This window comes from Pongo abelii, chromosome 9, assembly GCF_028885655.2.
Source record: "Pongo abelii isolate AG06213 chromosome 9, NHGRI_mPonAbe1-v2.0_pri, whole genome shotgun sequence".
Taxonomy (NCBI): domain Eukaryota; kingdom Metazoa; phylum Chordata; class Mammalia; order Primates; family Hominidae; genus Pongo; species Pongo abelii.
In genome coordinates this window covers 120,430,425-120,457,996 of record NC_071994.2, presented here as the reverse complement: position 1 = coordinate 120,457,996, position 27,572 = coordinate 120,430,425, and the positions used below count along the sequence as shown (strand labels likewise).

The window sequence follows — 27,572 nt, the reverse complement described above, 5'->3', positions numbered from 1 at the left end:
GTTCAGCCCCCAGCGCCCGCACGGCCCCTGCCTGCGGAGGCCGCCCGCGGGAGTCGGACCCCGGGCGCCGGTTGCTGGGGCCCGCGGGGGTCGCCGGGCCTCAGGCGCCGCGCTGATTGGCTGCGCCGCGGGCGGAAGTGATGCTGCTGTCACTGCTCCTCCGGCTCCCGGGAAGCCGCGAGTTTCCGCAGGGAGGCGGCGGCAGCTGCGGCCGGGCCGGTGAGTTGGAAACTAGGTGTGGGGCTGGACCTGGGTAGTCAGGGGGGCCCAGAAGTGGGAGAAGCCGGCGTCTGAGGATGAGGGAGCTGCACAGAGGTTGCCTGAGGTCCTGGCGTGGGGGACTCCAGGGAGATGGGGCCCCAGGGCCCAGGATTCCTGGATAATGTGGGTGCTGATGAGGAGAGGGGCACATTGCACGGAGCGATCGAGGCCGACGGAGGGGGAATCGGGAAACCGACCCGGTACCCAAGCTGGCTTCTAGGAGCCGGGTGTGGAACAGCGAGGACAGTCGCTTGGGAGCAGGATCTTGGACTCCGGACTGCCCATTCTCTTCTTCCTTGTCAACTAAGAGCTGTAAAGAGAGGCCTAGCCGTTGGGAGAGGTTGAGACCTGCTTTCAGAAGGCATTTAAGGTTCCTTTCCCAGAAGCCTAGGGGATAAAAATGCTGCTCTGCCACTGGGAGACAGAAGGAGCTCATGCTTCTCTTTCTTCCGGACATCTGTGGTGGGATCTACTGAGTCTGAAGGAGTCTGCCTAGAGGGGCCACTGTCTGGCTAACAAGGGTTGTGTTTGTTTGTTTGTTTGTTTGTTTACTTAGTAGAGTATGCAGACTGGGGAAGACACCTAAATATCTTGGGAGAATTGAGGCTCCCGGGGGCAGGGAGGGATTGAGAGGGAATATGCCTGGAAACCTAAGAGAAAACGAGAGGAAGAAATGTAGTATGAAGATTTTTAGAGGTAAAGGAGAGGTGGCATAAGTTCTCCTTTCCAGGAAGCCTTTCAGTAAAATTCCCATTTTTCTGGAATGCTTTGAGGTAGAGCCGCTTGGGTGTGTATCTGAGTATTAAGCCCTGCCCCAGGGTGGACCCCGTGGAGAGCAAAGGCTTTTAAAGGAGCCCAGCCACCATAGGTACACACACGTCCTGCCACCCCATTTGTCTGTCCCCCAGTTCTAACTTGGCTCTTTTTTTTTTTTGAGGGCTCCTGAGATCAATTCCCTGGTTCTGTCAAACCCAGGCAGTTGGAGTCCTAGTCTGGAGCCTGAGTCCTCACCTTGAAGCCAGCCTCCTGAGCTCAGTATAGGAGTAGCTGCTTAGTGAGGTTCTCTCGTCATTCGTTCTCTCCTGGTTGTCCGCTTGTCCTTGGTGCCTGTTCTGTTTTGTTTGCACTCTCTGGCTTTCCCCCTGTTTCGCCCCTGCCTCCTCCCTCCTTTCACTTTCCCTGGTATCCTTCTGAGATACACAAATCAGGAAGTTAGCTACCACCTGGACTTCTAGGACGTTATTATCTACTCTTTCAAGAGGCATTTTGGTAACAGTTTTTTGCTAGGCCTCTGGGGAACAAAATGAAAAGAGGGTGGTATGATAGCACAGGAAGTGGGTTTTCTGGGTGTTATACTGATTTGGCCTCACCGTACCAGTTCTGCGCCAGTCTATGACCGATTTTAGATCTTTGGAAATGACAATTAATGAAGTTTCTTTGGTCCCTGGTCCTGGAGTTTATCTAACCTCTGCTTGTCGCCCTGGGATTGGTGGGACATTATTTCTTCTGTTCTTGGATCCCACAGGTCTGTAGCCTTTGCTGAGTCAACACTAATCACAGTGAAAGTGATGCCTTTTCTCCATTTGCACAACATGAGTGTGACGTGGTTAGCCAGACCAGGAGCTCAACCTCATGTAGAATTCAGGTGGGCACGGGGCCCTGTTATGGGGAATTAGCCTTGAGGACAACTGGACTGAGGAGTCAGCTAGGGAAAGATTTATGTCCCCTCTAAATGTAGGGGTGAAGGAGTTGTCTCTCCTAAAGAACAGTCACGATGCAGCCAGTAGTTTGTGGAAGCGATGTGTGCTTTGAGCCCTGTGGGTGGCAACAGGGGTTGCTCGCAGTGCCTGTGAGCAACTGGACCTCCTGCTGGATTAGCTGGTGTCGTGAGGATTGGCTGTCTTGCTGTGGGAGGCCATCCGCTGGCGTTAGTGCTGGCCCACACTCCACCTGGGGGCTTATCCCTGTTGGTCAGGGATAAATGTGAACAAAAAGAGAGGATCAAATGTTTCATAATTTAAAAGGAATGGCTTGGGGACTTCCAGGGGGAACGCATGGATGGCTCAGCATCTCCCTCTCAGATTCCTGCAGTTACCAGCTCTTTGATCTCTTCCACATTCTTTTTCTTTGTCTGCAGTCCACTGCTCTGATGCCGAAGAGGAGGCAGAAAGTGCCACACTTGGATGCCCCCCTGGGCCTGCCCACGTGCCTCTGGCTGAAATTAGCCGGGCTCTTCTTACTGGTTCCCTGGGTCATGGGCCTGGCAGGGACAGGTGGGCCTGATGGCCACAGCCCAGGGGGGCCGAGCTGGGCTGTGCACCTGGAAAGCCTGGAAGGTGACGGAGAGGAAGAGACTCTGGAGCAGCAGGCGGATGCCTTGGCCCAGGCAGCAGGGCTGGTGAATGCTGGACGCATCGGAGAGCTTCAGGGGCACTACCTCTTTGTCCAGCCTGCTGGGCACAGGCCGGCCCTGGAGGTGGAGGCCATCCGGCAGCAGGTGGAAGCTGTGTTGGCTGGGCATGAAGCTGTGCGCTGGCACTCAGAGCAGAGGCTGCTAAGGCGGGCCAAGCGCAGCGTCCACTTCAATGACCCCAAGTACCCGCAGCAATGGCATCTGGTGAGTCCAGTCCTGCAGTTTGCAGTTTCAGGTGCATAGGTTCCAGTCCGGTTCTTTAGTGGGCTTTTGACTATATCACTCTTCAGTCACCTCTGTCCTTTGCCTGAGGGACCATTTCCCGGTTCTGTGGTGTTTCCCTCGGCTCTCCCTCCCTTCTACTGTCTTCTAGAGGCCGGTGTTCTGCAGTGCACAGGGCACAGATGGTGCAGCCAGGCTGCCTGGGCTCATGGTCCAGCTCTGCCACTTACTAGCACGTGTATTTGGGCAAGCTGCTTAAACTCTGTGCCTCAGCTTCTCCATCTGTAAAGTGGAGATTGTAATAGTGCCTACCTCATAGAGTTATGGTTAGGGTAAGTGAATGTATACATATGTAGCACTTAGAACCATGCCTGACGCATAGTAAACACTATGACATAAGTGATACGATACTACCATTGGCATAAGAAGTGTATTATCCGGCCCGGCACGGTGGCTCACGCCTGTAATCCCAGCACTTTGGGAGGCCAAGATGGGCAGATCACGAGGTCAGGTGATCAAGACCATCCTGGCTAACACGGTGAAACCCCGTCTCTACTAAAAATACAAAAAATTAGCTGGGCGTGGTGGCAGACGCTGTAGTCGCAGCTACTCGGAAGGCTGAGGCAGGAGAATGGCGTGAATCCGGGAGGCGGAGCTTGCAGTGAGCCGAGATCACGCCACTGCACTCCAGCCTGGGTGACAGAGCGAGACTCCGTCTCAAAAAAAAAAAAAAAAAAAGAAGTGTATCATCCAACCCTTCACCCTAGATACCATTTTATCCCGAATCCCCCATGACTGATGGCAAACTTTCCTAGAACCCAAGGCTTTGGTGGAGCTCTCACCTGCCCCTCCTTGGCTCTGTTCCCGCCTGACCTATTGGCCTGCAATCTCTGTCTGGCTCTTTGGTAGAGGCCAAGGGTGAAAAGGGGCTGCTAGCTATAACTTCATTTCCCTCTGGGCTGTGCTGTGTGTCACTGGATTCCCACCCTGTCTCTCTTACAGAATAACCGACGGAGCCCGGGCAGGGACATCAACGTGACCGGTGTGTGGGAACGCAATGTGACTGGGCGAGGGGTGACGGTGGTGGTAGTGGATGACGGAGTGGAACACACCATCCAGGACATTGCACCCAACTATGTGAGTGGCCCTGGAATGACGCCCCTCACCCCCCACGTCTTACCTCCTTCTTGATGTTGCCTCAGTCTTGTCCCCTTTTCTAGAGGTCTTTGGGCCAAATAAAAGAGCCTGAGAGGTGGGATGGGTTCATTCTCTCCTTTTCCCCAGCCAGCATTCCAGACTGGCAGTCAAGGCACAGCAGATGGCTCTAACTCTAAGAGAGAGCAATCCTGCTTTCAGTTCTAGTCCTTTTCTGAGGAGTAAGGAGTGGCCCGTGCAGGCAACTTCCCTCTTGTTGGAAATCCGAGTGCCTTCCTCTCTCTAAAGCGTGGCCTCTAGGGAGCCCTACCTGCCTTTTTTCCAGGTTTCCCAAGCCGTGGAGCTGTAGGCACATTCGCATAATGGGCAAGAGAAGTTTGCTGGGAGCTGTGGCACTTCTCAGTTTTGCCCCAGTGTCCTTTGCTCATACCTTTTAGCCAGTGTGGTTTGCAGATAGAAATGGGCTTATTGGGTCCAAGCGTGGTGGCTCACACCTGTAATTCCAGCACTTTGGGAAGCCAAGGTGGGCCGATCACAAGGTCAGGAGTTTGAGACCAGCCTGGCCAAGATGGTGAAAACCCGTCTCTACTAAAAATACAAAAATTAGCCAAGCATGGTGGCACTCGCCTGTAGTCCCAGCCACTCGGTAGGCTGAGGCAGAAGAATCACTTGAACCCGGGAGGCAGTGGTTGCAGTGAGCCGAGATTGTGACACTGCACTCCAGCCTGGGCAACAGAGTGAGACTCCATCTCAAAAACAGAAACAATGAGAAATGAGCTTATTGCCCTAGCTTCGAGTCCCAAACTCTCATTTCCTTTCTCTCCCTGAACCCCAGGACCTGATCCCCTCTAACCAGTGAATGACCACATGTCACCTCTGAAATATTTCAGAGCCCTGAGGGTAGCTATGATCTCAACTCTAATGACCCTGACCCCATGCCCCACCCGGATGTGGAGAATGGCAACCACCACGGCACGCGATGTGCAGGAGAGATCGCGGCTGTGCCCAACAACAGCTTCTGTGCCGTGGGTGTGGCCTACGGGAGCCGCATCGCAGGTAACTTGTGCCTCCAGCCTAGCCTTGGTAGGCTGCTCCTGTGACCACAGTCTTCATTTCCTGCACCCCTCCTTACTCTGAAACGTCTTTATCCCATAGCCCAGCTGACACACATAGCATAGAGCAAGGGTGAGTTTATAATAGGTGTCTGTAGGACATATCAGCTCATTGATTTTTCAGTGCAATGGTGTTTCAAACGTGTTTTTCTATTTATAGTTCCTTAAATTACAAAGTGCCTTCTTGACGGTTCTTCCTCTATGATCCGATATGCCTGTGGGGGCAGCCTTTGCATTTCCCAGCTCTCCAGCTCCCAGTCCTACTGATGGTCACGGGCTGCTCTCCATCCTTTTGGGAGAGCTGAGCAGCCCCATTCCTCCCTGGAGGTGGTTCTGTGGTTTTTTTCACACTCAACCTCTGTCCATCAAGGCAGAAGGTGAAGGGAATGAATGGGGAAGTCCTCACGATAACTCCTTATTAGGAGTGCTTGGGAACCTACAAACTGAATAGACTAACTGTATTCCTCTTATACTCCAGCAGAGGGTAGTAGCTCTCCACAATGAGACTACCAGGGAGCCAGAAACCCTGTCCAAGTCCCTTTTCTGAAAGTGCCACAGCACTGCAGCCTGGGCGACAGAGCCAGACTTTATCTCTCTCTCTCTATATATATTTTTTGGTAGGGGGACAAGTAATACATAAACATGGTGTAAAAATGCAAAATGGGCTGGGCGCGGTGGCCACGGGGATCACACCTGTAATCCCAGCAGTTTGGGAGGCCAAGGTAGGCGGATCACCTGAGGTCAGGAGTTCGAGACTAGCCTGACCAATATGGTGAAACCCCCATCTCTACTAAAAATACAAAAAGTAGCCGGGCGTGGTAGCATGCGCCTGTAGTCCCAGCTACCTGGGAGGCTGAGGCAGGAGAATCACTTGAACCCAGAAGGTGGAGGCTGCAGTGAGCCGAGATCATGCCACTGCACTCCAGTCTGGGCGACAGGGTGAGACTTTGTCTCAAAAAAAAAAATGCAAAATGTACAAACAGCATGTAGGGAAAAATAAGTCTCCCACATATGGCTCCCTACCTCCCAGTTGCCCGGCTAGGAGACCAGCATTAGTGAGAAGCTGCTGTGGCCTTCATTGCCTAGGTATCCGGGTACTGGATGGACCTCTCACAGACAGCATGGAGGCAGTGGCGTTCAACAAGCACTATCAGATCAATGACATCTACAGCTGCAGGTGAGGCAAGAGGGCAAGAGTCTGGAGCACCTGGGACAAATCTGCCAACAAAAGCCCAATCAAGTGGGCTGACTCAGGCTGGAGCAGGGGTCTGCTCATTGGGTTCAGCTAGTAAGTCCATTGCCTTCATTTCTCTAGATTCCCAGCCACTGGGCTCTCAACCTTAAGCCCCCGTCACCCCCGTAATCAGGTTGCCACATGAGAAGCCCTGGCTTGTGCACATTTATTTGTTTTCTAAACTCCTAAGGCCTCTGCAAGAAAGTGGGCTTTCCTCTCCATCCACAGGCCAGCTGAATGCCCAACACCAATCCCCCACCCCACACCAGTGCATTGCACCTTCAGGGCATGGCTGTGCTGGACTGGACAAGAAGGAAGTGGGGTTGGAGGCCCCCATGGCATTGATGGCACCTGTTGCTCCCCCGACATACCTCCCTTAAATCCATGACATCATCCATAGGGTACACTTCCTGATAGAGACAGAATAGAGAACTCCTCAGCCTGAGAACCAGGAGTTTCCACAGAAGTTCATGGGTGCTCTGCCTTCTACCCTATGAGTTGGGCCAGGCGCAGTGGCTCACGCCTGTAATCCCAGCACTTTGGGAGGCTGAGGCTTGTGGATTACTCGAGGTCAGGAGTTCAAGACCTGCCTGACCAACATGGTGAAACCCCGTCTCTACTAAAAATACAAAAATTAGCCAGGTTTGGTGGCAGGCACCTGTAATCCCAGCTACTCCAGAGACTGAGGCAGGAGAATCGCTTGAACCTGGAAGGTGGAGGTGGCAGTGAGCCAAAATCGTGCCATTGCACTCCAGCCTGGGGGACAGAGCAAGACTCCATTTCAGGAAAAAAAAAAAAAAAAAAAAAAAAAAGTCTACGTGTCTCTGATCCCTAGATCAGGAGATGAGTGACCCCCCTGTCCCTCTCTGCCACTATGGGCTATGGGGACATTCACAAGGAAAAGAAGAGCCTTAGCACACTTCTGTTTTCCACTTTGGAGAGGGGATGGACCTTTGAACCCTGTGCCTTTTAATCATGAAGCCTTTAAGTGGAACCCTTGGGAGGAGTTAAGAGCTGCAGGTCAAAGGGCAGCCAGCTGAGACTGGGAGGCGCTGGGTGGGTAGCCACAGCCTGGCTCTGGCTGTCCCCTCTAGGTATTTATTTCTCAACAGCTGGGGACCAGATGATGATGGGAAGACCGTGGATGGCCCCCATCAGCTTGGAAAGGTAACTGGCCTGCACAAACACTCTAAGAGACAGGACGCCCTCTTCATTCAGTCCCAGGAGAACTGCAAGTTGACCCGTCTTCCCACTCCACCTCCACGCACAGTCTCCTTTCAGGAAGAGAACACCTAACATCGGGACAGGAAGCCTGGGGGACGTGTGTTCCTAGAAAGGGAAATGGAACAGTGCTTTGAGATTGTTTCCCTTTCATCTTATTCTCAGCTTCCATGCCTGGCCCCACTCTGTCCTCTGATAAGCGGAGGGCGTCCATCAGTCATCATTCAACTCACAGCTGCCCCACATCCTGGGTCAACTCACAGCTCCCTCACATCCAGGGCCCATCTTCCAATCTTTCCCCCATGCCCAGTGCCCTTTGAACTTTTTCCTTTTGTTTCTAGAAGGGGTGGAGAGGGTAACTGATGTGGTAGGCAGAGGTCTTTCTGTGGGTTCCTCAACTGACACTGATGTTTTGGCTCCTCAGGCTGCCTTACAACATGGGGTGATTGCTGGTCGCCAGGGCTTTGGGAGCATCTTTGTGGTAGCCAGTGGCAACGGAGGCCAACACAACGATAACTGCAACTACGATGGCTATGCCAACTCCATCTACACAGTCACCATAGGTGGTCACCCAATGTTTCTGTGCCCCTGTGTGTGTGTCACCGAATGGTTAGGGCATCACACGTCTTGTCCCAGCTTCTGTGTGTGTCTAAATGTGTGAGCACAATAATCTCTTTGGGCTCAGATAGGACTAACCCTGCTTGCAGAGGACCTTGGGACTTCCTTAGATGTCAGCATACCCTGGGAACACCTTTAAGCCATCATCTGGAGATCACCGAGCTGCCTCCACCCCACCACAGCTGGTTAGGCCTCTGCTATGGCCTGTCTTTCTGTGGGCCCCCTTCTGCCTACTGGAAGCCTCCCCTGACTCCCCACAGGCCTAAATTAAGTGCCCTTTGCCTGAGCTCCCAGTTAGCATGTGTTTATTTACTTACCTGACTTCTACCTGACTCTAGGCTCCTTGAGACTAGGACTGCGGCCTTTTCTGTACGGCCCTGATGCCTGGCACGGGTGTGACCCACAGTAGATGGGTAATGAATCTTGAAAACAGTAAGCATGTGAATGAATAAGTGGGTATGAAGGTAGAAGGCTGCCAGTTGTACCCCAGAGCCTATTGAAAGAATGGTATTGCGGCATAGAATGCCCTCTGCCACTTGAGACTGCCTGTTCAGAAGAGGATCAGGACTGCTCTGAGGGACGTGGGCCGCTCAGATCATGTTTCAAACTTAGGACAGCCCCCGAGGATGATAACTCCAAGATAACTGACATTAGCAAGCCCCTGCCACAAGACCCCCTCTTCATCTTAGCTCTCATTTCCCTCCTCTGTCCCTAGGAGCTGTGGATGAGGAGGGACGCATGCCTTTCTATGCAGAAGAATGTGCCTCCATGCTGGCAGTCACCTTCAGTGGTGGGGACAAGATGCTTCGGAGCATTGTGAGTGCCTCCTGGGCCCTCCATGGCCTGCCCCTTTCCCACAAGACTTCATGTCTCGGGCATCACAGCGCTTCTCACTGTTCCCTGCTTCCCTGCCCCAACACTCAGGCTCCTCTTCCCCCAAAGAGCTGGATGTCTTAAGGCATGCCACCCTTGGAGGAGTAGACCCGGGGACTCTGAATACATCTTGGGAATGCTTATATCTTAGAAATTTGGATTTAGGACGAATATACATATTGTTTTAGAAACTAAGTGTCACATGGGGCCAAACATGGTGGCTCACTCCTGTAATCCCAGCACTTTGGGAGGCCAAGGCGGGTGGATCACTTGAGGTCAGGAGTTCAAGACTAGCCTGACCAACATGGTGAAACGCTGTCTCTACTAAAAATACAAACATTAGCCTGGTGTGGTGGTGGGCACCTGTAATCCCGGCTACTTGGGAGGCTGAGGCAGGAGAATCGCTTGAAACAAGGAGGTAGAGGTTACAGTGAGCCAAGATCGCACCACTGTACTCCAGCCTGGGTGACAGAACAAGACTCTTTCTCAAAAAAAAAAAAGAAACTAAGTGTCACATGGATTAAACAACTTTTTCACACTCAAGGAAATGCACAAACAACTTCTTTGCAATGTCTTCCTTTGGCAAAATTTGGGCTTTTGCTAATTTCTGTGGACTTAAAAAAAACTCATAATTCCATTGCCCTTCAGCTCTTAGGTAAATACTGTGAGTTCTGGTCATGTGCATCTTCAGGAGTAAAGCTAGTCTGGTGGTGGTTTTTATGGGATGGGTGGGAAGAGGAGTTGGGGAGTGTCTCATGTCAACACCAGAGAGAGCTGTTTCTCTGGAGCTATAATTGGAGCCATAGCAAATGAGATTGGAGCAGGGTCATGGAGCTTCTCTAACCTGTGGAACCCATTTAAAGAATTTGAAGACGATCGCCTACACCCAGCTGGGTTTAGCGCCATCCCAGCAGGTTTAAGCCAGGCCTCTAGACCATCTTCCTAGAGCTCCCTGCCTGTCCTTGTTGCCCACAACCATGTAATGTGGGCATAGGAGGCTCTAGGCAGGAGCTGGGCTGGAGCCAGGTGGTGTCAAATTTCTCCAGTGGCTGAGTCGGGAGGTTTCTCTGGGGCCATTGGGAATTAGGCTGCTTTGTCTTCCTGCTGGGTCAAATTTATTTTCCAAAACTAAAATTTTGTTAAGCCAATAAATGACTTCTGGTCAACACAATGTTCCAAGGCTCTGTGCCAGTTGACCCCTACTACCTCCTCCCCCCAGCCCCAGGGAGAGGAGAAAAGGGAGTGGACTAAAGTAGAGAGGGAAGAGAGGCTGGGCTGTGTGCACAGAGGGCACCCACTGCAGGCCAGGCTGGGTTAGGAGGAAGAACAGGAACATACCAAACTCTACCCTCTAGCAGAACTCTAGGGAACCCAGCTCGCCCTGTCCAGGCCAGGGACCTAAGAAGGTTCTACAACATAATTGTCACTCTCGCTCTGCTGTACCTGGCCTTTCTCATCTTAACTCACCTCAGCTTCTCACCCTCACCACCCTCTTCCATCTGAAGTGTAATTTGCCCAGAAATGAAAAGAGAGTGTGTCTAGCAGAGTTTCCCATCTTTGGAATGTCCTTGCCATGGAAACTTCTTGTTGCCAGTTTCTAGTCAATGACCAGGGCAGCTGGGTGGAGCTGTCTTTCTGAGGGCAGAGGCTGGGGGCATATGCTTCCCACCATTTGGCTCCCTGGGGAAGCGAAGCTTCTCTGGACTTTTCAATGCCTGCCTGCGGCTCCTGCCACCACAGGCAAGTTCGTGGGCTTCACAGCCGCACTTCAGTCTATCACTGCAAGGCTGTTTCCTTAACAGGAAAAAAAAATCAACCCGTTCCCTTGCATAAACCAGGCTCCCACTCTCATTGAGACTACCACTTGGAGAGTGCTTTTCCCTTTTTTTTCTGGGAGTGCGCCATGGCTGGGTGAAAATTACATCTCTTGGCAGCTGCTCTAACAGCTGGGAGGGGAGCAGTGAGTACAGTGGAGAAAGGGCAGCTCTTGGCAGAAGTCGCCACCCTGGTATCTGACCCAGAAGAGAAGTTTGGAAGAAAGAAATCTCTGGTGTTAGCACTGACACCATGGGCCAGCGATCCAAGTGCCATAGAGTGGAGCAGATTTAGTCAGGGCCCGCCTCAGCTAAATCCTCTGAGGCTCCAGGGTTGATGACAGCCCAAAAAGAGCTTGATGCCAGGCAGACACTGCCTCCTCTTGCCCCATTCTCGCTCCCCACCTCAGAACCACACGGAGAGAAGGAGTATGGCCTGTGGCCTAGAGCAGTGAGGCAGCTTGTCCTGTTGAGAGCTGTAGAGCCGGGCAGGCGGGCCTTATAGACACTGAGTCCATGCAGGGCTCGGGGGTGGGCAAGGACACAGTCCTCTTGCTGGAACACACTCCCTGTGTTCACACCAACATCATTCCAGCCCCTGTCATGGAGCTGCCAAATTGGATTTCCTTGAATAGTGCCGTCAGTGTTGTCCCAGCTCCAGCTGGGCCCAGTAGCTCCCCTGGCCACTTACTCTGTCTAGCTTGGTTGTGGGGGTTGAAGGGTTTGGAGTTGGGAGTTGGGATAGAGAATTTAGGAATGGGAGCAAGAATATTAGCAGCAAAAATCGGGAGGCCCCCCATGGTGGCTCATGCCTATAATCCCAACACTTTGGGAGGCCAAGGCAGGAAGATTGCTCGAGGCCAACAGTTCGAGACCAGCCTGGACAATATAGCAAGATGCTGTCTCTACAAAAAATAAAAATATTAGTGGGGTGCAGTGGTACACGCCTGTAGTCCCAGCTACATGGGAAGCTGAAGCAGGAGGATCGCTGGAACCCAGGAGTTCGAGGCTGCAGTGAGCTATGATCTTACCACTGCACTCCAGCCTAGGCAACAAGGAAAAATAAAAAACAAAAAAGAAAAGAGTGGGGAAACCCTTATCTGCACTGGATGGCAGCCCTTTCCTATCTCTACCTCCTTTTGCCAACAACCACACCCTCAAAAGTAACTTTTATTATCTTTGTCTCTGTTCTCCAGACATTCTGTTAGGAGGCTAGGAGGATTAGGATTTCCTTTGCCCTGCCCTGCTAGTGGGTCCTTCTCTGGTCAAAGATTCAGCTCTAACAAAGGAAGGGTCCACCTGAGAGACTGTTCTGAGGACCAGCCCTGTACCTTCCCCCCATAACAACTTTGAACTCAGTCTCTAGCTTCTTTTTCAAAAATTATTCTTTTTTTATTTTTTAAAGATGGTTCTCACTCAGTCACCTAGGCTGGAGTGCAGTGGCACAGCCATAGCTCCTGTGCTCAAGCAATCCTCCTGCCTGGGCCTCCCAAATAGCTGGGACTATGGGTGCACACCACTGTCCCCCGCATGAACTCAGTCTCTAACCCACTTCCTTTTCCTGTTCCACTTCCAGGTGACCACTGACTGGGACCTTCAGAAGGGCACTGGCTGCACTGAGGGCCACACAGGGACCTCAGCTGCAGCGCCTCTGGCAGCTGGCATGATAGCCTTAATGCTGCAGGTGCGGCCCTGCCTCACATGGCGTGACGTCCAGCACATAATTGTCTTCACAGCCACCCGGGTGAGATACCAGCAGGTAGACAAGTGGCCTGGCCCAGCCTGCTCCAGAGTTTGGGTATCAGGTGGCCTTAGATTCTCAATGTCCCAAATGTTAGATACTAAGTCTCTTTCAGGGTCCCTTTCAGAGTTGCATATGTAAAGAACAGGTGTGGGGACCCCACAAAGACCACAGGCCTAAACTCATTTTATCTGCAAAGGAGAGCTCTGGCTGTGCCTCCTGGCTCCCTCTCTAGAAGCAAGCCAGTGGGGTGGTGACATCATGGGCTTTGACCTTTTGTCCCAGCTTCCCTTGGGGAATCCATTCCCAGTAGCCACAGTAGCCACAGTGGGAGAGCGTGGACTGGATCAGCCAGCAGGGCAAGCAGGGAAACCAGAGTCAGATTGTTGAGACTACACTGGCAATGCAAGAGACTAACCAGGACCTCTGTCCTTTCAGTACGAGGATCGCCGTGCAGAGTGGGTCACCAACGAGGCAGGCTTCAGCCATAGCCACCAGCACGGTTTCGGCCTGCTCAACGCCTGGAGGCTCGTGAATGCAGCCAAGGTGAACAGGCGTTGGCAGGGCAGGGTGCCCTGTGTGGAGTGACCAAGGGTCGAGGCTGAATGCCCAAAACATTGCCTGGGATATCATAGGTGCCTAGTAAATGTTCATTCAGTTCATTGATTTAACCACTTCAACCTTCATCCCAGCTGATACCCATTTTACAAATGAGAAAGCAGGCTCAATGCTATCACTGACGTTTCCAAACTACTAATAGAATAAATGGGACCTGAGTATTTGTGGGACTCAGGATGCTCTGGTTCCCCTCCTCCACCCTGGACACAGCCGTTTCCTCTGGTTCCTTAGCTGGGGGCTGTACAGAGCATTCCAGCGAGCAAGCAGGAGCCAAGGGCTGAAGGAAGGTGGTGAGGAGTGGAAAAATAAAGATAGCTAAACCTTCAAGATCGTATTGACAAGGGCTTGTGTGTTTGTGAGAATGTGGGTGTGATCATTCTTGTTTGTTGATTTGCCATCCCCTCCTTTCCTTTCATAGATCTGGACATCTGTCCCTTATTTAGCATCCTACGTCAGTCCCGTGTTAAAAGAAAACAAGGCGATTCCACAGTCCCCTCGTTCCCTGGAGGTCCTGTGGAATGGTAAGTAATCAGCACAAAGGGGGTTAATCTTAGGCCTGAGGTTTGGGGCTGGGTGACAAGGAAGTTAAACTCGTCCTCCCTGCCAGATTCTACCCCCTTTCAGAGCTGAGCTCCAGCCAAACCTGTGGAGTTTTCTTTGACCATTTTAGGACATGTTACTGCTTCTGAGTTGGCTGCCCCGGCTGCTTAAACAAGACCTTCGTCCTGGGTTCCTAGTAGTGAAAAGGAGCAGCAGAGCAACTGAGGAGGAGGGCGGGTGGGAGGCATGGGACTGGGGCTTGGGGAGGTGAGGCGAGACCGGGGCGAGAGCTCAGAGAAGCTCCTGTGACTTCCATGCTAAGATCTTGCCAGAGAACTCTGGTCAGTCCTTGGGTGTCTGGATGAAGTAAAGGAGTTAGGCATTTCTTCCTTTGATTCTCCGGCTTACCTAATAGAGAGTCAGATGCGGTCTGCTGGGGATGGACAGAGGGTCTGTAGAAGTCTCCTAGGCTTTAGTGACCCATCCTCTGCGTCCGCCTCCATGGTGGCCAGCGTGAACCAGGATTGTCTGAAGCGGGTGTCTCCTCTAAGCCAGCGACCTGGTATTATGTTGAGTGAAGAGGCAGACGTCCTCCCTAGAGGAGAGTGCAGCTGGATCAGGATGCTTGTGCTAGAGGATGCCCTGTCTGCACATTTACCAGCGTTTTCCCTACCCCCAGCCCCTTGGGGGATTCTTTTTTCTTGAGTCATTCACTACTTTTTGCAAAGGAAGTATGCTATGCATAGTGTCCAAACCAAAACTGTCTTCACTTTTTCTGTCCTCCTAGAAAGTGATCAGTCGAGAGCCGTGGCAGGAGAAGGAATGGCCAGAAAAGGTTACTCAGAAGGGAGGATGAGGGGTGGCTTCCCTCAGGTAGAGGTTTCACCGAGAAGAATTGAGTTTTCTCTCTCCTAACCACGTCCAGCACTTGCCCAATTTCCCTCAACGTGGAATGAAACCCTTGGGCCAGTCACTGCATTTCCCGTAAAAGGAATGTTATCTTGGAAAGGGCATAAAGCATCAGCCAAGTCAGAGAAGTTCAGAAACATTTCCAGGAATGCAGTTCATTTGGAACCCCCTGGCTTTGCACTTGCGTGTCTTAGAGATAGTGTGCCTTCAACTTTACCTTCCATCCAGGGCTATTTCCCGTCGCATCTGTCAAATGAGGGCAGTGACTTAAAAGAGTAATATGTTCTCCCCAGCTTCGTCATCCTCTGCTTCCCGCTGACCAGGGGATGTTGCCACGGAATGTCTACCCTAGGCATTGAGGCATCTGGCAACTGCTTGCTTGTCACTAAAAAGTAAGAGAAAGAAGGACAGATTGCCTGGGTGGAGAAGAGTGGAAGGTGGCCTAGTGGAGAAAGCAGGATTAAGAGAAGGCAGGGAAAGATTTAGCGAGTTTGGCTAATGGAGCCCTTTACCTGTTGGAAGGGCAGCAAGCAAAAGTTTTACCAGAGTTTTCCCTACCCCCAGCTCCTTGGGGGATTTTTGTTTTGTTTTGTTTTTGTTTTTGTTTTTTGCCTTGAGTAATTTTGACATGCAGAGTTACTCACAACTTTTTGCAAAGTACTATTTTCATTGGCTTTTCAGAGCCAGTGAAGTTGTCTTCTCCTCCAACATGACCACATTTTCCTCTGAGCAGACAAAAACAGAACAAATAAGTTTGCCAGCTTGCTTGGAGGTTGAAAGAAATAAGTCCAGTTAAAATGAGAGTTGAGCCAGGTGCCCTGGCTCATGCCTGTAATCCCAGCACTTTGGGAACTTTGAGAGGCAAAGGCAGGCAGATCACCTGAGGTCAGGAGTTTGAGACCAGCCTGACCAACATGGTGATACCCCATCTCCACTAAAAATACAAAATTAGCCGGGTGTGGTGTCTCATGCCTGTAGTCCCAGCTACTTGGGAGGCTAAGGCAGGAGAATCACTTGAACTCGGGAGGCAGAGGTTGCGGTGAGCTGAGATCGTACCATTGCACTCCAGCCTGGGCAAGAAGAGGGAAACTCCATCTCAAAAAAAAAAAAAAAAAAAAAGAGAGAGTTGAGCAGCTCAGTCCCAGGAAGTCAAGAAACCCCTTCTACAGCCAACTTATGGTTGTTCTCCACCAGGACCTGGTTGATTCAGTGTCTGGGGGCTGGAAAGTGAACTTTTTATAAGGCAGAGGGAGCTGAACATCCCTGAGATAGAAGAGGAGGCAAAATACCTCTAAGACTCTAGAGTAGCATTGTCCCAAAGAATTTTCTGCAGTGATGGAACTGTTCTATGTCCATGCTGCTCAGTTCAGTGGTCACTAGCCATCTGAGTCTATTGAACATTTAAAACATGACCAGTTGGCCGGGCATGGTGGCTCACACCTGTAATCCCTTTGGGAAGCCGAGGCAGGAGCATTGTTTACGCTAATGAGTTCAAGACCAGCCTAAACAACATAGTGAGACCCTATTTCTACAAAAAATGAAATTAGCCAGGTGTGGTGGTGCATGCCTCCTGGGAGGCTGAGACAGGAGGATTGCTTGAGCCCAGGATGTCAAGGCTGCAGTAGGCCATGGTTGCACTACTGCACTCTCTATCCTGGGTGACAGAGCGAGACCTTGTCTCAACAATAATAATAGGCTAGGCGTGGTAGCTCATACCCAGCCTATAATCCCAGCACTTTGGGAGGCCAAGGGCGGGGGCAGATCACTTGAGGTCAGGAGTTCAAGACCAGCCTGGCCAACGTGGTGAAACCTCGACTCTACTAAAAAAAAAATACGATACAAAAATTGGCTGGGCGCGGTGGCTCACGCCTGTAATCCCAGCACTTTGGGAGGCTGAGGCAGGTGGATCACAAGGTCAGGAGATCGAGACCATCCTGGCTAACACGGTGAAACCCCATCTCTACTAAAAATACAAAAAAATTAGCCAGGCATGGTGGTGGGTGCTTGTAGTCCCAGCTACTCGGGAGGCTGAGGCAGGAGAATGGCATGAACCAGGGAGGCGGAGCTTGCAGTGAGCCAAGATGGTGCCACTGCATTCCAGCCTGGGCAACAGAGTGAGACTCCGTCTCAAAAAAAAAAAAAAATGTGTATATATATATATATATATATATATTATATATATATATTTATCTATATATATATTTACATATATAAATATATATTGTATATATAATATATGTATATATAGTATATATAGTATATATAATATATATTGTGTATATATAAATATATATTGTGTATATATAAATATATATTGTGTATATATAAATATATATACAGTATATATAAAAATATATATACTGTATATATATAAATATATATACTATATATACTATATATAAATATATAGTATATATGCTATATATAGAAATATATAGTATATACATACAAAATTTGTGTATATATATATTTTGTATGTATATATATACAAAAACTGTGTGTGTATATATATATATATATATATACACACACACACACTACAGGCACGTGGTAGCACGTGCCTGTAGTCCCAGCTATTCAAGAGGCTGAGGCAGGGAAATTGCTTGAACCTGGGAGGCAGAGGTTGCAGTGAGCCAAGGTTGTGCCATTGCACTCCAGCCTGGATGGCAGAGCAAGACTCCATCTCAAATAAGAATAATAATAATAATAATAATAAGGCTAGTATGACTAAGGAGCTAAATTTTAATTTTATTATACTTCATTTTAATTTAGATAGCCATGTGTGGCTAAGGGCTACCATATTGAGAAGTGCTGCTACAGAACAAGACTGATTTTTCTCTCTCCCCACTGACAGGAGGTTATGAGGGAGAGGGGTTGGGGGATCTTGGGGTTTTTAGATCTGACGCTGGTCTGAAATCTCTACCTGAGGGTAGGAGGGAGAGTGGGGCTCTGGAGGAGTGTGTTATTCACACTCAGAGAGTCTGTGATTGGAAGGTGCATGAACACCCACTTGCACCTCTCCTTTTGTTGTCGTTTGCAGTCTTAAGGATACTGGCTAAGCCTCTGCCTGTGCAGTGAGTCCTGTTCCTTCTCCTCTCCAGGTCTTCTCTCTTTAACCAACATTTCCCTCTCTGCTGATTCTTCCTTTCTGCCTTCAAATGCAAGTCCCTGCCACCTCCAAACCAGGAAACTTTTCAAATGAATGAACTGAAGCAATTTGTCCCCTTTGTCACACACTCCCTCTGCCACAGAAGATTTGCTTTCTTACTCATAGTGCCCCTTTCCTCACCGGTTCAGGGGCTGCTGGTTCAGAGTTCATCCTTTTTAACATTCTTGTCGCTCTGACCCTATTAATGAGGTCTTTGTTGCAACTTCTCGCCTCCTGTAGCTTCTGTGGCCTTCTTGGCTCCATAGCCCTCCTCTGCCGTCTCTGCCTGAGGTACTTGTTTCATACTCCTGAACTGTGAGTGTCTTCTAAGGCTTGTTTCCTGACTTTTTCCTCACTCTACATCATCCTCCTTGACAGTGCAGCTATGTTTATGACCTTAGCTACCACCTCTCCACAAATGAGTCCTCAACCTAAATCTCTTATTCTGATCCTTCACCAGTGGAAAGGATAGAAACTAGAGCATAGCTTCCATAAGATTATGGGCAAATAGTCCAGGCACGGTGGCTCACGCCTGTAATCCCAGCACTTTGGGAGGCTGAGGCGGGCGGATCACGAAGTCAGGAGATCGAGACCATCCTGGCCAACATGGTGAAACCCAGTCTCTACTAAAAATAAAAAAAATCAGCTGGGCGTGGTGGCGGGCTCCTGTAGTCCCAGCTACTCGGGAGGCTGAGGCAGGAGAATCGCTTGAACCTGGGAGGTAGAGGTTGCAGTGAGCAGAGATCATGCCACTGCACTCCAGCCTGGTGACAGAGCAAGACTCTGTCTCAAAGAAAAAAAAAGAAAGAAAAGAAAAAAAAGATTATGGGCAAATAGAACCCTGGCATCTTCTGAGACAGAGAGTGACTGTTGAAAAACATTCCAATTTACCAAAGGCCAAATAATAAGATGCTTTTTATGTGCCAAGCACTGTCCTCAGCATTAGCTCATTTAATGCATTAATTCATTTAGTTCTGGTAGAGAGAGTTCTACTGTACTCATTTGCACTGCCACCTAAGTCCCCATCCACACCAAGAAGTAAATGGATGTAGCATGCCACTGTGTACACTGCGAACGCAGACAAGCACTCCTTTTGGGATTCTTTTCCTTTTGGGATTCTATTCTATTCCATAACATGTCATTTCTCTCCTGTAAGCCCCTTCTCTGCCACATCAATGCTCTCCTCTAACTATGCCATAAATATTTTCCATCATCTTTCTGTTCCTAAATCACTCTGTGCTGTTGATATTCCACCGATACAGTACACTTAACATGTACAAAATTTTAGATGTCACTATCACCTCTCAAAAGCTGGCTTGCTTTCTAAGATTTTCCCATTTATGTCAGTGCCATCACCATTCCCTAGGCCCCCAAACTGGAAACTCCAAAGAGTTTTTCACCCCTCTAGTATCTCTCGCCCCTTCCCAGGTCTTCCCCAGCCCTTTCCCTTGCAATTTAATCTTTTTGTTGTTTTCTGTGAAATATCTCTCAATCGACTTATTCATTCTACAAATATTCAAGGCCTACTTCATTCCAGGCACTGTATTAAGTTCTAGAAACTCGGGGATAAGACACTATTCCTGCCTTCAACGAGCTCACAACCTGGTAGGGAAGACAGTCAGGTTTACAGGCATAGTGCAGTGTTATAGGCACTGCAACAGGGACAACACAGGTGCTTTGAGAGCACAGCAGAGAGATGTTTCCTGCCACTAGGGAAGAAAGGGAAGGCTTCTCAAAGAAACTGGTGGCCGGGCACAGTGGCTTATGCCTCTAATCCCAGCACTTTGGGAGGCTGAAGCAGGCAGATTGCTTGAGCTCATGAGTTTGAGACCAGCCTCGCCAACATGGCAAAACCTTGTCTCTACAAAAAAATACAGAAATTAGCTGGGCATGGTGGTGCACACTTACAGTTCCCAGCTACTAGGGAGGCTGAGGTGGGAGGATGGCTTGAGCCTGGGAGGCGGAGGTTGCAGTGAGCTGATATCATGCCACTGCGCTCCAGTCTGGTGACAAAGCAAGACTCTGTCTCAAAAAAAAAAAAAAAAAAAAGAAAAGGCCGGGCACGGTGGCTCATGCCTGTAATCCCAGCACTTTGGGAGGCCGAGGCGGGTGGATCACAAGGTCAGAAGTTCGAGACCAGCCTGACCAACATGGTGAAACCCCGTCTCTACTAAAAATACAAAAATTAGCTGGGTGTGGTGGCACATGCCTGTAATCCCAGCTACTTGGGAGGTGGGAGGCTGAGGCAGGAGAATCGCTTGAACCCAGGAGGCGGAGGTTGTAGTGAGCCGAGATCGTGCCACTGCACTCCAGCCTGGGCAACAGAGCAAGACTTCATCTCAAAAAAAAAAAGAAAAAAGAAAAAGAAAAAATCTGTGATGCAATTATTTTGTGAATGTGGAGGGGACGACAATTGGGGAAAAGGTGTAGGCATGATTTGTTAGATTCTCATCTGCCATAAATGAAAGTCAATACATAATGTCTCAAATTGATAAGCCCTGAAATGTCCATAACACTTACTGTTTAGAAACACAAAAATAGATCCCAGAAGAAAACAATTAAAAACAATAAAAATAGTTTGCTTCTGGGGAGTAGATCACAAAGGTGGTAGGGAATTGTTTTTTTCATTGTAAGCACTCTAGCGCCAACTTACATTTAAATTCATGCATACTATTTTGATAGAAAAAAATGTCAAGGACAATTGGGAAGGTAAGAAGTAGCCATCGTGAATCTAAACAGCTTTCTCAAGAAATTTGACAATAAAGGAAAAGAAATAATATCTAATACATATGTAGCCTTAACATTAGCTAGGTACCATTCTGAACGCTTTAGGTATATTAACTATTTAATCCTCGTCTGAAACCTATGAAGTAGGTACTGTTACTGGTCCCAGTTTACAGATGAGGAGACAGTTCTCACAGCTAGTAAGTGGCAGAGCTGGGATTAGAACCCAAGCCGGGTGGCTCCAGAGCCCATGCTCTTAACACTGATAGGTGGAAGGAAGTCAAGAGTTGAGAAAGGGTTTGTTTGTTTTTGTTTTTCATTTGTAGTAGGAAAGGTGCTAGCAAAAAGGTCCAGCCAAGAAGATGGATAATCAGGCTGAGCCAGTGTTTGACTTTTGCCAGGTATTGCTGTGAAAGAACAAGAAAGCGAAGGGAGCTTGAGAATGTAAACACACATGTTGGATGAGCCGTGGAATCTCAGCCAGTTAGGAGAAAGGAGCTTGAGGGGTTGTGGGAAAATGAGGGGGTCAAGAAGAGAGTGGGGAAAGTGGAAGGAGAGAGGTTGTTTTCAAAGAAATGGGACATTGGCTTTGAAGAGGTGACAGATGGAATTATAGAAAATGAGGCTGGGTGTGGTGGCTCGTGCCTGTAATCCCAGCACTTTGGGAGGCCAAGGCAGGTGAATCACCTGAGGTCAGGAGTTTGAGACCAGCCTGGCCAACACCCCGTCTCTACTAAAACTACAAAAATTAGCTGGGCATGGTGGCACGCGCCTGTAATCCCAGCTACTTGGGAGGCTGAAGCAGGAGAATCGCTTGAACCCAGGAGGCAGAGGTGGCGGTGAGCCAAGCATCTAGCCACTGCACTCCAGCCTGGGTGACAGAGCTAGACTCCGTCTCAAACAAACAAATACCCCTGTCCTTGCTCAGTCATCTATAATAGCTCTTAGTTGCTTATTTAAAACAAAAATCTTTAAAGCCCTTCCCACCCTAGGTTACCAAGCCCCTATTTTCAGTGCCTCTCTGAGCTACTGTGTCTGTAAACTGAAGGTATTGCGCTCTGTCTTGCATATTGGAATAATTTTTTTACTTTTTGAGACAGGATCTCACTCTGTTGCCCAGACTAGAGTGCAGAGGCACAGTCATGGCACTGTAGCCTCAACCTCCTGGGCTCAAGCCATCCTCCCACCCTCAACCTCCTGAGTAGCTGGGACCACAGGTGCTTACCACTATATCCAGCTAATTTTTTATTTTTTGTAAAGATGATGTCTCCCAGGCTGAAGTTATCCTCCTGCCTCAGCCTCCCAAAGTGCTGGGATTACAGGAGTGAGCCACCATGCCTGGCCTGGAATAAATTAATGGAAGAAAGGGTGCTTAAAAAAGAATTGTTCTCGGCTGGGTGCAGTGGCTCACGCCTGTAATCCCAGCACTTTGGGAGGCTGAGGCGGGTGGATCATGAGGTCAAGAGATCGAGACCATCCTGGCCAACATGGTGAAACCCCATCTCTACTAAAAATACAAAAATTAGGTGGCCATGGTGGCGTGCACCTGTAGTCCTAGCTACTTGGGAAGCTGAAGCAGGAGAATCACTTGACCCGGAAGGCAGAGGTTGCAGTGAGCCAAGATCATGCCACTGCACTCCAGCCTGGCAACAGAGAGAGACTCTGTCTCAAAAAAAAAAAAAAAAAAAAGAATTGTTCTCATTACAGCCTAATTTCTTAATAGTCCCCAGTTGAGTCTTCCTCTTCAGTAGTTTGTTTGTTTGTTTTTAATTATAGATTTACAGGAGGTTTCAAAGGACTGTACAAGGGAAGTCTCATGCACCCTTCTCCCAATCTTAATGTTTCACATAATTAAAGTATAATATGAAAACCAAGAAACTGACATTGGTACAATCCATAGAGCTTATTTGGAGTTCACCAGATATACATGCTGTCATTATTGTATGTGTGCGTGTGTAGCTGTATGCAATTGTACCACATGTAGCCTTGCATAACTACCACCACAACCAAGATCTGGAACCATTCCATTATCACAAGTCTCCTTTGTGTTACCCCTTTCTGGCCACACCCATCCCCTCCCCTGTCCCTGGCTCCTGGCGCCCATTTATCTGTTATCTATCACTGCAGGTATATTACTTCAATTAACATCACGTAAATGGAATTGTGTGCTACACATCCTTTTTCTTTTTTTTTTCTTTGAGACAAGGTCTTGTTCTGTCACCCAGGCTGGAGTGCGGTGGCATGAGCATGGCTCACTGCAATCTCCACCTCCCAAGCTCAAGCGATCCTCCCACCTCACCCTCCCCGGTAGTGGGACCACAGGTGCACACCACCACGCCCGGCTATATGCTTCTTTTGAGATTGTTTTTTTCACTCACATAATTTGCTTGAAATTTATCCACCAGCATTTTTTAAAAATTAACTGTGCATCGTCTTCAGTGAGATGTGTGCATTTTCACCCATCTTTGTTCATGCCTTTTCCACTGCCTAGAATGCCCTCTACCAACCCTCTCTACCAATCTGTATTCATTTCCTTCAGTGTGTCTCACTGCTGGGTGCCTAAACCCATCTGACTTATTTCTCTTCCCTTATCAATTATGTATATTTCCCATACCATATCATTTTCCACTTGCAGGTAGGAGACAGGGACCACGCCCATCTTATCTTTATATTCCCAGCATCTAGTACAGTGCCTGAAATGGAGGAGGTACCCAGTAAATAATGTTTTGGATGAATGAATGATTGAAGTTGCTCTACTGGATTCTTATATTGTATCTTGGGTATGTGTTGTCTTCCTAACTAGACTTGAAGCTACATTGTAAACTTGAGAGCAGCAACTCCATTCCATTTACTAGTATAGGCGAGGTCCTATACTAGGGTTGCTGTAGATGTTTGTATGTGGCTTCAGTGAGCGTGTGTCTTTGTGTACATGGGGGTGAAGTGAAGGCGTGTTTGCGGCTGGCTTCCCAGCCGCCCAGCCTGACTTTCCACAGTCAGCAGGATGGACCTGGAGATGTCGGGGCTGAAGACCCTGGAGCATGTGGCTGTGACAGTCTCCATCACTCACCCACGGCGCGGCAGCTTGGAGCTGAAGCTGTTCTGCCCCAGCGGAATGATGTCCCTCATCGGCGCCCCCCGCAGCATGGACTCGTACGTACACTGCCCGAGGCCTGAGCAACCTTTTCAACAAGGGCCTTTCCAAGGAAAAGAAATGGGAGAAATGGATCCTGGCACTGTCCTAAACTACTGTGGCACTGGCTATCCCTGGTGGCTGGAAGCCTTTCGTCACATGCCTTCTTCAAGTGCTAGGCCCTGCACCTCACGTGCACGTTCTCTAATCCTTCTAAGAACCCCCTAGATTAGACTTTGTAACCTCCTTTTACAAATGAGGAAACTGGCTGGGTGTGGTGGCTCACACCTGTAATCCCAGCACTTTGGGAGGTCAAGGCAGGAGAATCACTTGAAGCCAGGAGTTCAAGACCAGCCTGGGCAACAAAGTGAGACCCTGTCTCTACAAAAAATTTAAAGATTAACCTTACAGGCCTATAGTCCCAGCTACTCAGGAGACTGAGGTGGGAGGATCACTTGAACCTGGGAACTCAAGGCCGCAGTGAGCTGTGATCATGCCACTGCACTCCACTGCACTCCAGCTTGGATAACAGAGTGAGACCCTGTCTCCAAAAAAAAAAAAAAAAAAGAAAAAGAAAACAAGTCATGGAGCTAGTAAGTGCCCAAGAGAATAAGAATAAACCTAGATCCATGGGACTCCAAGCCTGTGTGCACTGCATGCTTGCTTTTTCCACCACACCACGTTAACACAAGTTCCTCCTTCCACGAGACCCCAGCGGCAAGGGGCACCTGAGAAGCCCTCATGGCACCCTCCCAAGTTGTTTCCATGGCTACTACAGTAAGAAAGTGTTGCTGGGGGAAGGTCAGCTCTCTGGCCCACGCCTTCCACCTGTTTCTGCTGTGTTCTTTCCTCAGGGATCCCAACGGCTTCAATGACTGGACCTTCTCCACCGTGCGATGCTGGGGGGAGAGAGCCCGAGGGACCTACAGGCTTGTCATCAGGGATGTCGGTGAGTCTCCTGCCCTCGCACCAGGCCCTACCTTTCCTGCTCGTTATCTGGTCCCTCTGCATCTCAGAGTCCCCACAGAAAGTGTCCCGTGTGCAATATATAGGGTTGCCATTGGACCAAGAGGGTTGATGCCAAGAGTGTGCCCCATCCATGAAATGGGCATTGCTATCTGAAACTGTTCATTTATACTACCTCTCATATTCCTTGGAGGAGTGACCCATCCATTTTTCCTCAGGATAGCAACAAAAAGTCCTTGTCGAAACCACATTTCAAGTCCTTTTACGTATAACCATCCTTCGGCCAGCCCCGGTAGGCAGGTAAGGGCAGGACTCATTTCACCATTTTTTTTAAACTGGCCCAGAGGTTTGAGGTGACTTGTGGAAGGTCACCATAAGTGAAGGCCACAATATCCATGAATTGTGAATATCCTTAGTATCAGCGTATAGACTGGAAATTGAGCTCCACCCTCCCATCCTCCAGTCAAGTTAGGTATTCGCTAGGCCAGTGGTTTTTCAAAGCTTTCTTTAATTTGGTAGAAAGACATTTTTTCCAATCCCAGCTGAACCCCCAAAAGATGGGAGAGAAAAGCAAGGCTCTGCTTTGGAGTATAGCCTTTCAACCCTTTCCATCCCTAAGGGTACCTAGTGAGGCCCTTCTGCAGAACCTGGGTTCAGCGGGACACAGTGAGGCAGCTCCTAGAGCAGACCATGTGGCCTGAGCCCCTTTGGGTGGCAGGGCGGGCAGGGCCTCTGCTGTCTGGCATGGCTGACACAGGGGCGTGGCTCACGAGCTGCCCCTTGCTGCCCTAGGGGATGAGTCATTCCAGGTCGGCATCCTCCGGCAATGGCAGCTGACCCTATATGGCTCTGTGTGGAGTCCAGTAGACATCAGGGACAGACAAAGGTGGGTAAAGCCGCATGTGTCAGAGGGAAGGCCAGTCACAGGGGAAGGGCCGCCTAGGGAGCCCATCGCCCTCTGAACCCCAGCTGTGCTTCCCAGCTCCAGCCTCAAGCCGGTAGATGGAGCCCCGGGCTGGGAACTCACAGTCTGGGCCTCTCCTTTTTGCTGTGGGGCTTCCCTGTCTTCAGCTGTAAGGCGGGAAGATGGGTGAGGGCAGATGGTATAGGCACCACAGTCAGTGGGGCATCCTTACCCCTTTTCTTCTCCACAGGCTGTTAGAGAGTGCCATGAGTGGAAGATACCTGCATGATGACTTCGCCCTGCCCTGCCCACCGGGGCTGAAAATTCCCGAGGAAGATGGTTACACCATCACCCCCAATACCCTCAAGGTACTAGGGCCAAGACTCAAGCTGCGGGTAGACGGGACTGTCCTGTCTGGGGGATGGAGTTCTTAGTGTTTCTCAGGGTGACCTGCAGGGTGAAGGACTGGGAAGACCTGGGTCCCAGCAGTGGTTTCATAGCATTGCTCCTACCCTGCTAGCCTAAGTCTTACAGGACAGGCCTTGTCGGGGGAGGGGGCGGGGGAACAGTTTGGGTGAAAAAGGCAGTCCCTAGAAGGAAAAAGACTTTCTGAGCTCATTGTCCTGGGCTGAGAAAGGCTGTAGGCTTCGGGAAACAGTGCCTCACGTAGGTGCTTGCCTCGGCCCCAGACCCTGGTGCTGGTAGGCTGTTTCACCGTCTTCTGGACCGTTTACTACATGCTGGAAGTATATTTGAGCCAGAGGAATGTGGCTTCCAATCAAGTTTGTAGGAGTGGACCCTGCCACTGGCCCCATCGGAGCCGGAAAGCCAAGGAGGAAGGGACAGAGCTAGAATCAGTGCCACTTTGCAGCAGCAAGGATCCAGACGAAGTGGAAACAGAGAGCAGGGGCCCTCCCACCACCTCTGACCTCCTTGCCTCAGACCTGCTGGAGCAAGGGGACTGGAGCCTGTCCCAGAACAAGAGCGCCCTGGACTGCCCTCATCAGCACCTAGACCTACTGCATGGGAAGGAGGAGCAGATCTGCTGACCTCAGGGCCTGACAGTGTGGGACAGGCTCTTCCTTCCCAAAATTAGGGAGCTCTTGAGAGAAAGCGGTTCTGATGCTTACATCTGGAATCTGAGGCATCCTCTGACTCCACTCAAAGAGGGTGAGGGCCTTCTTAAGATACAAGTGGTGGAGGATTGGTGCCAGAGAAGTCTGGTCAGAGCCACAGGGTCTGCCTCCAGCCAAACAGGAACTTTCGGTGAGAAGGTGTTGGACAGGGGATTGGCACCCCCTTTGGGTTGGCCTCCATCCTCATCTCTTGGGCCAACTGGCTGCCTAGGTCCCCCAAGCATGGGGGACCCCTTCCCACACATGAGTTGAGAAGGTGCCTGCCGTAGCCAGGAGTGCATCTCAATGGAAACGTCACTGGGGTCACTTGGGAAGAGGACTTCGGGGTAGAGGCTGGAAGGAGCCCCTGGACATGCCTGTCCTGAAAGCGGCTGCCTCCATTATCCATTGCCAAGATGCCTGATCAGAAGCCAACCATGAATGAACCCCTGGCTCCTTCACCACCCCCACGATTGGTATGATGCTGCAGGCACAGCTGGGATACACATGGCTCCCCCAGGCCTGAGCTGCTTCACTAGGGAATCCTGCGGCAGGACTGCAGAGCAGATGGCAGACACGCATGTTGGAGGAGAGAGCCTTGGGAGCCACTGCCGCTCCAGTCCTGCCACCACCCTGTCTTCCTCTGCAAGTGCTCAGGGAAATGGCCTTCCCGCCGGAGGCCAGCTATCTGCCTGACAGGCTGTGACTCTTCTCTCAGCCTTGGCCTTCTCCCCTCTTCTGAGCTAGTTGGTCGAATTTTTTTTAATGCTTAAGATTTGTTTTTCTCTTTCACAGCAACATTTTCTTGAATTTTTTTCTGCACAGCTTTTCCAAAATAAAAACCTTCCAAACAA

The 27,572-nt window shown here is 49.9% G+C and overlaps 1 protein-coding gene across 3 annotated transcripts; it reads left to right on the top strand.

Moving 5' to 3' along the window:
* Positions 1-38: 38 nt before the first annotated feature.
* Positions 39-27,572, top strand: LOC100461035 (proprotein convertase subtilisin/kexin type 7). Of its 3 annotated transcripts, none has more exons than XM_024254732.3 (17): positions 39-219; positions 1,787-1,906; positions 2,399-2,878; positions 3,899-4,033; positions 4,942-5,107; positions 6,250-6,340; positions 7,510-7,564; positions 8,043-8,181; positions 8,952-9,052; positions 12,500-12,667; positions 13,103-13,210; positions 13,701-13,803; positions 23,597-23,753; positions 24,588-24,682; positions 25,492-25,585; positions 25,854-25,971; positions 26,293-27,572. In XM_024254732.3, exons 3-17 carry the CDS (start codon positions 2,411-2,413, stop codon positions 26,650-26,652), a joined length of 2,358 nt encoding a protein of 785 aa, XP_024110500.2. In that variant the 5' UTR covers positions 39-219; positions 1,787-1,906; positions 2,399-2,410; the 3' UTR covers positions 26,653-27,572. The 3 variants fall into 3 exon arrangements, 2 of the variants coding, with proteins under 2 accessions (XP_024110500.2, XP_054381136.1); XM_054525161.1 differs by having other exon boundaries at positions 114-219; positions 7,492-7,564; XR_010135563.1 differs by lacking the exon at positions 25,492-25,585 and having other exon boundaries at positions 114-219; positions 7,492-7,564; positions 26,293-26,311.

Coding starts and splice junctions, on each gene's coding strand:
- LOC100461035 (XM_054525161.1), top strand. CDS start 2,411: ATGCCGAAGAGGAGGCAGAAAGTGCCACACTTGGATGCCCCCCTGGGC. Junction 4,034..4,941: donor AGGACATTGCACCCAACTAT/GTGAGTGGCCCT, acceptor GAAATATTTCAG/AGCCCTGAGGGTAGCTATGA. Junction 5,108..6,249: donor CTACGGGAGCCGCATCGCAG/GTAACTTGTGCC, acceptor TTCATTGCCTAG/GTATCCGGGTACTGGATGGA.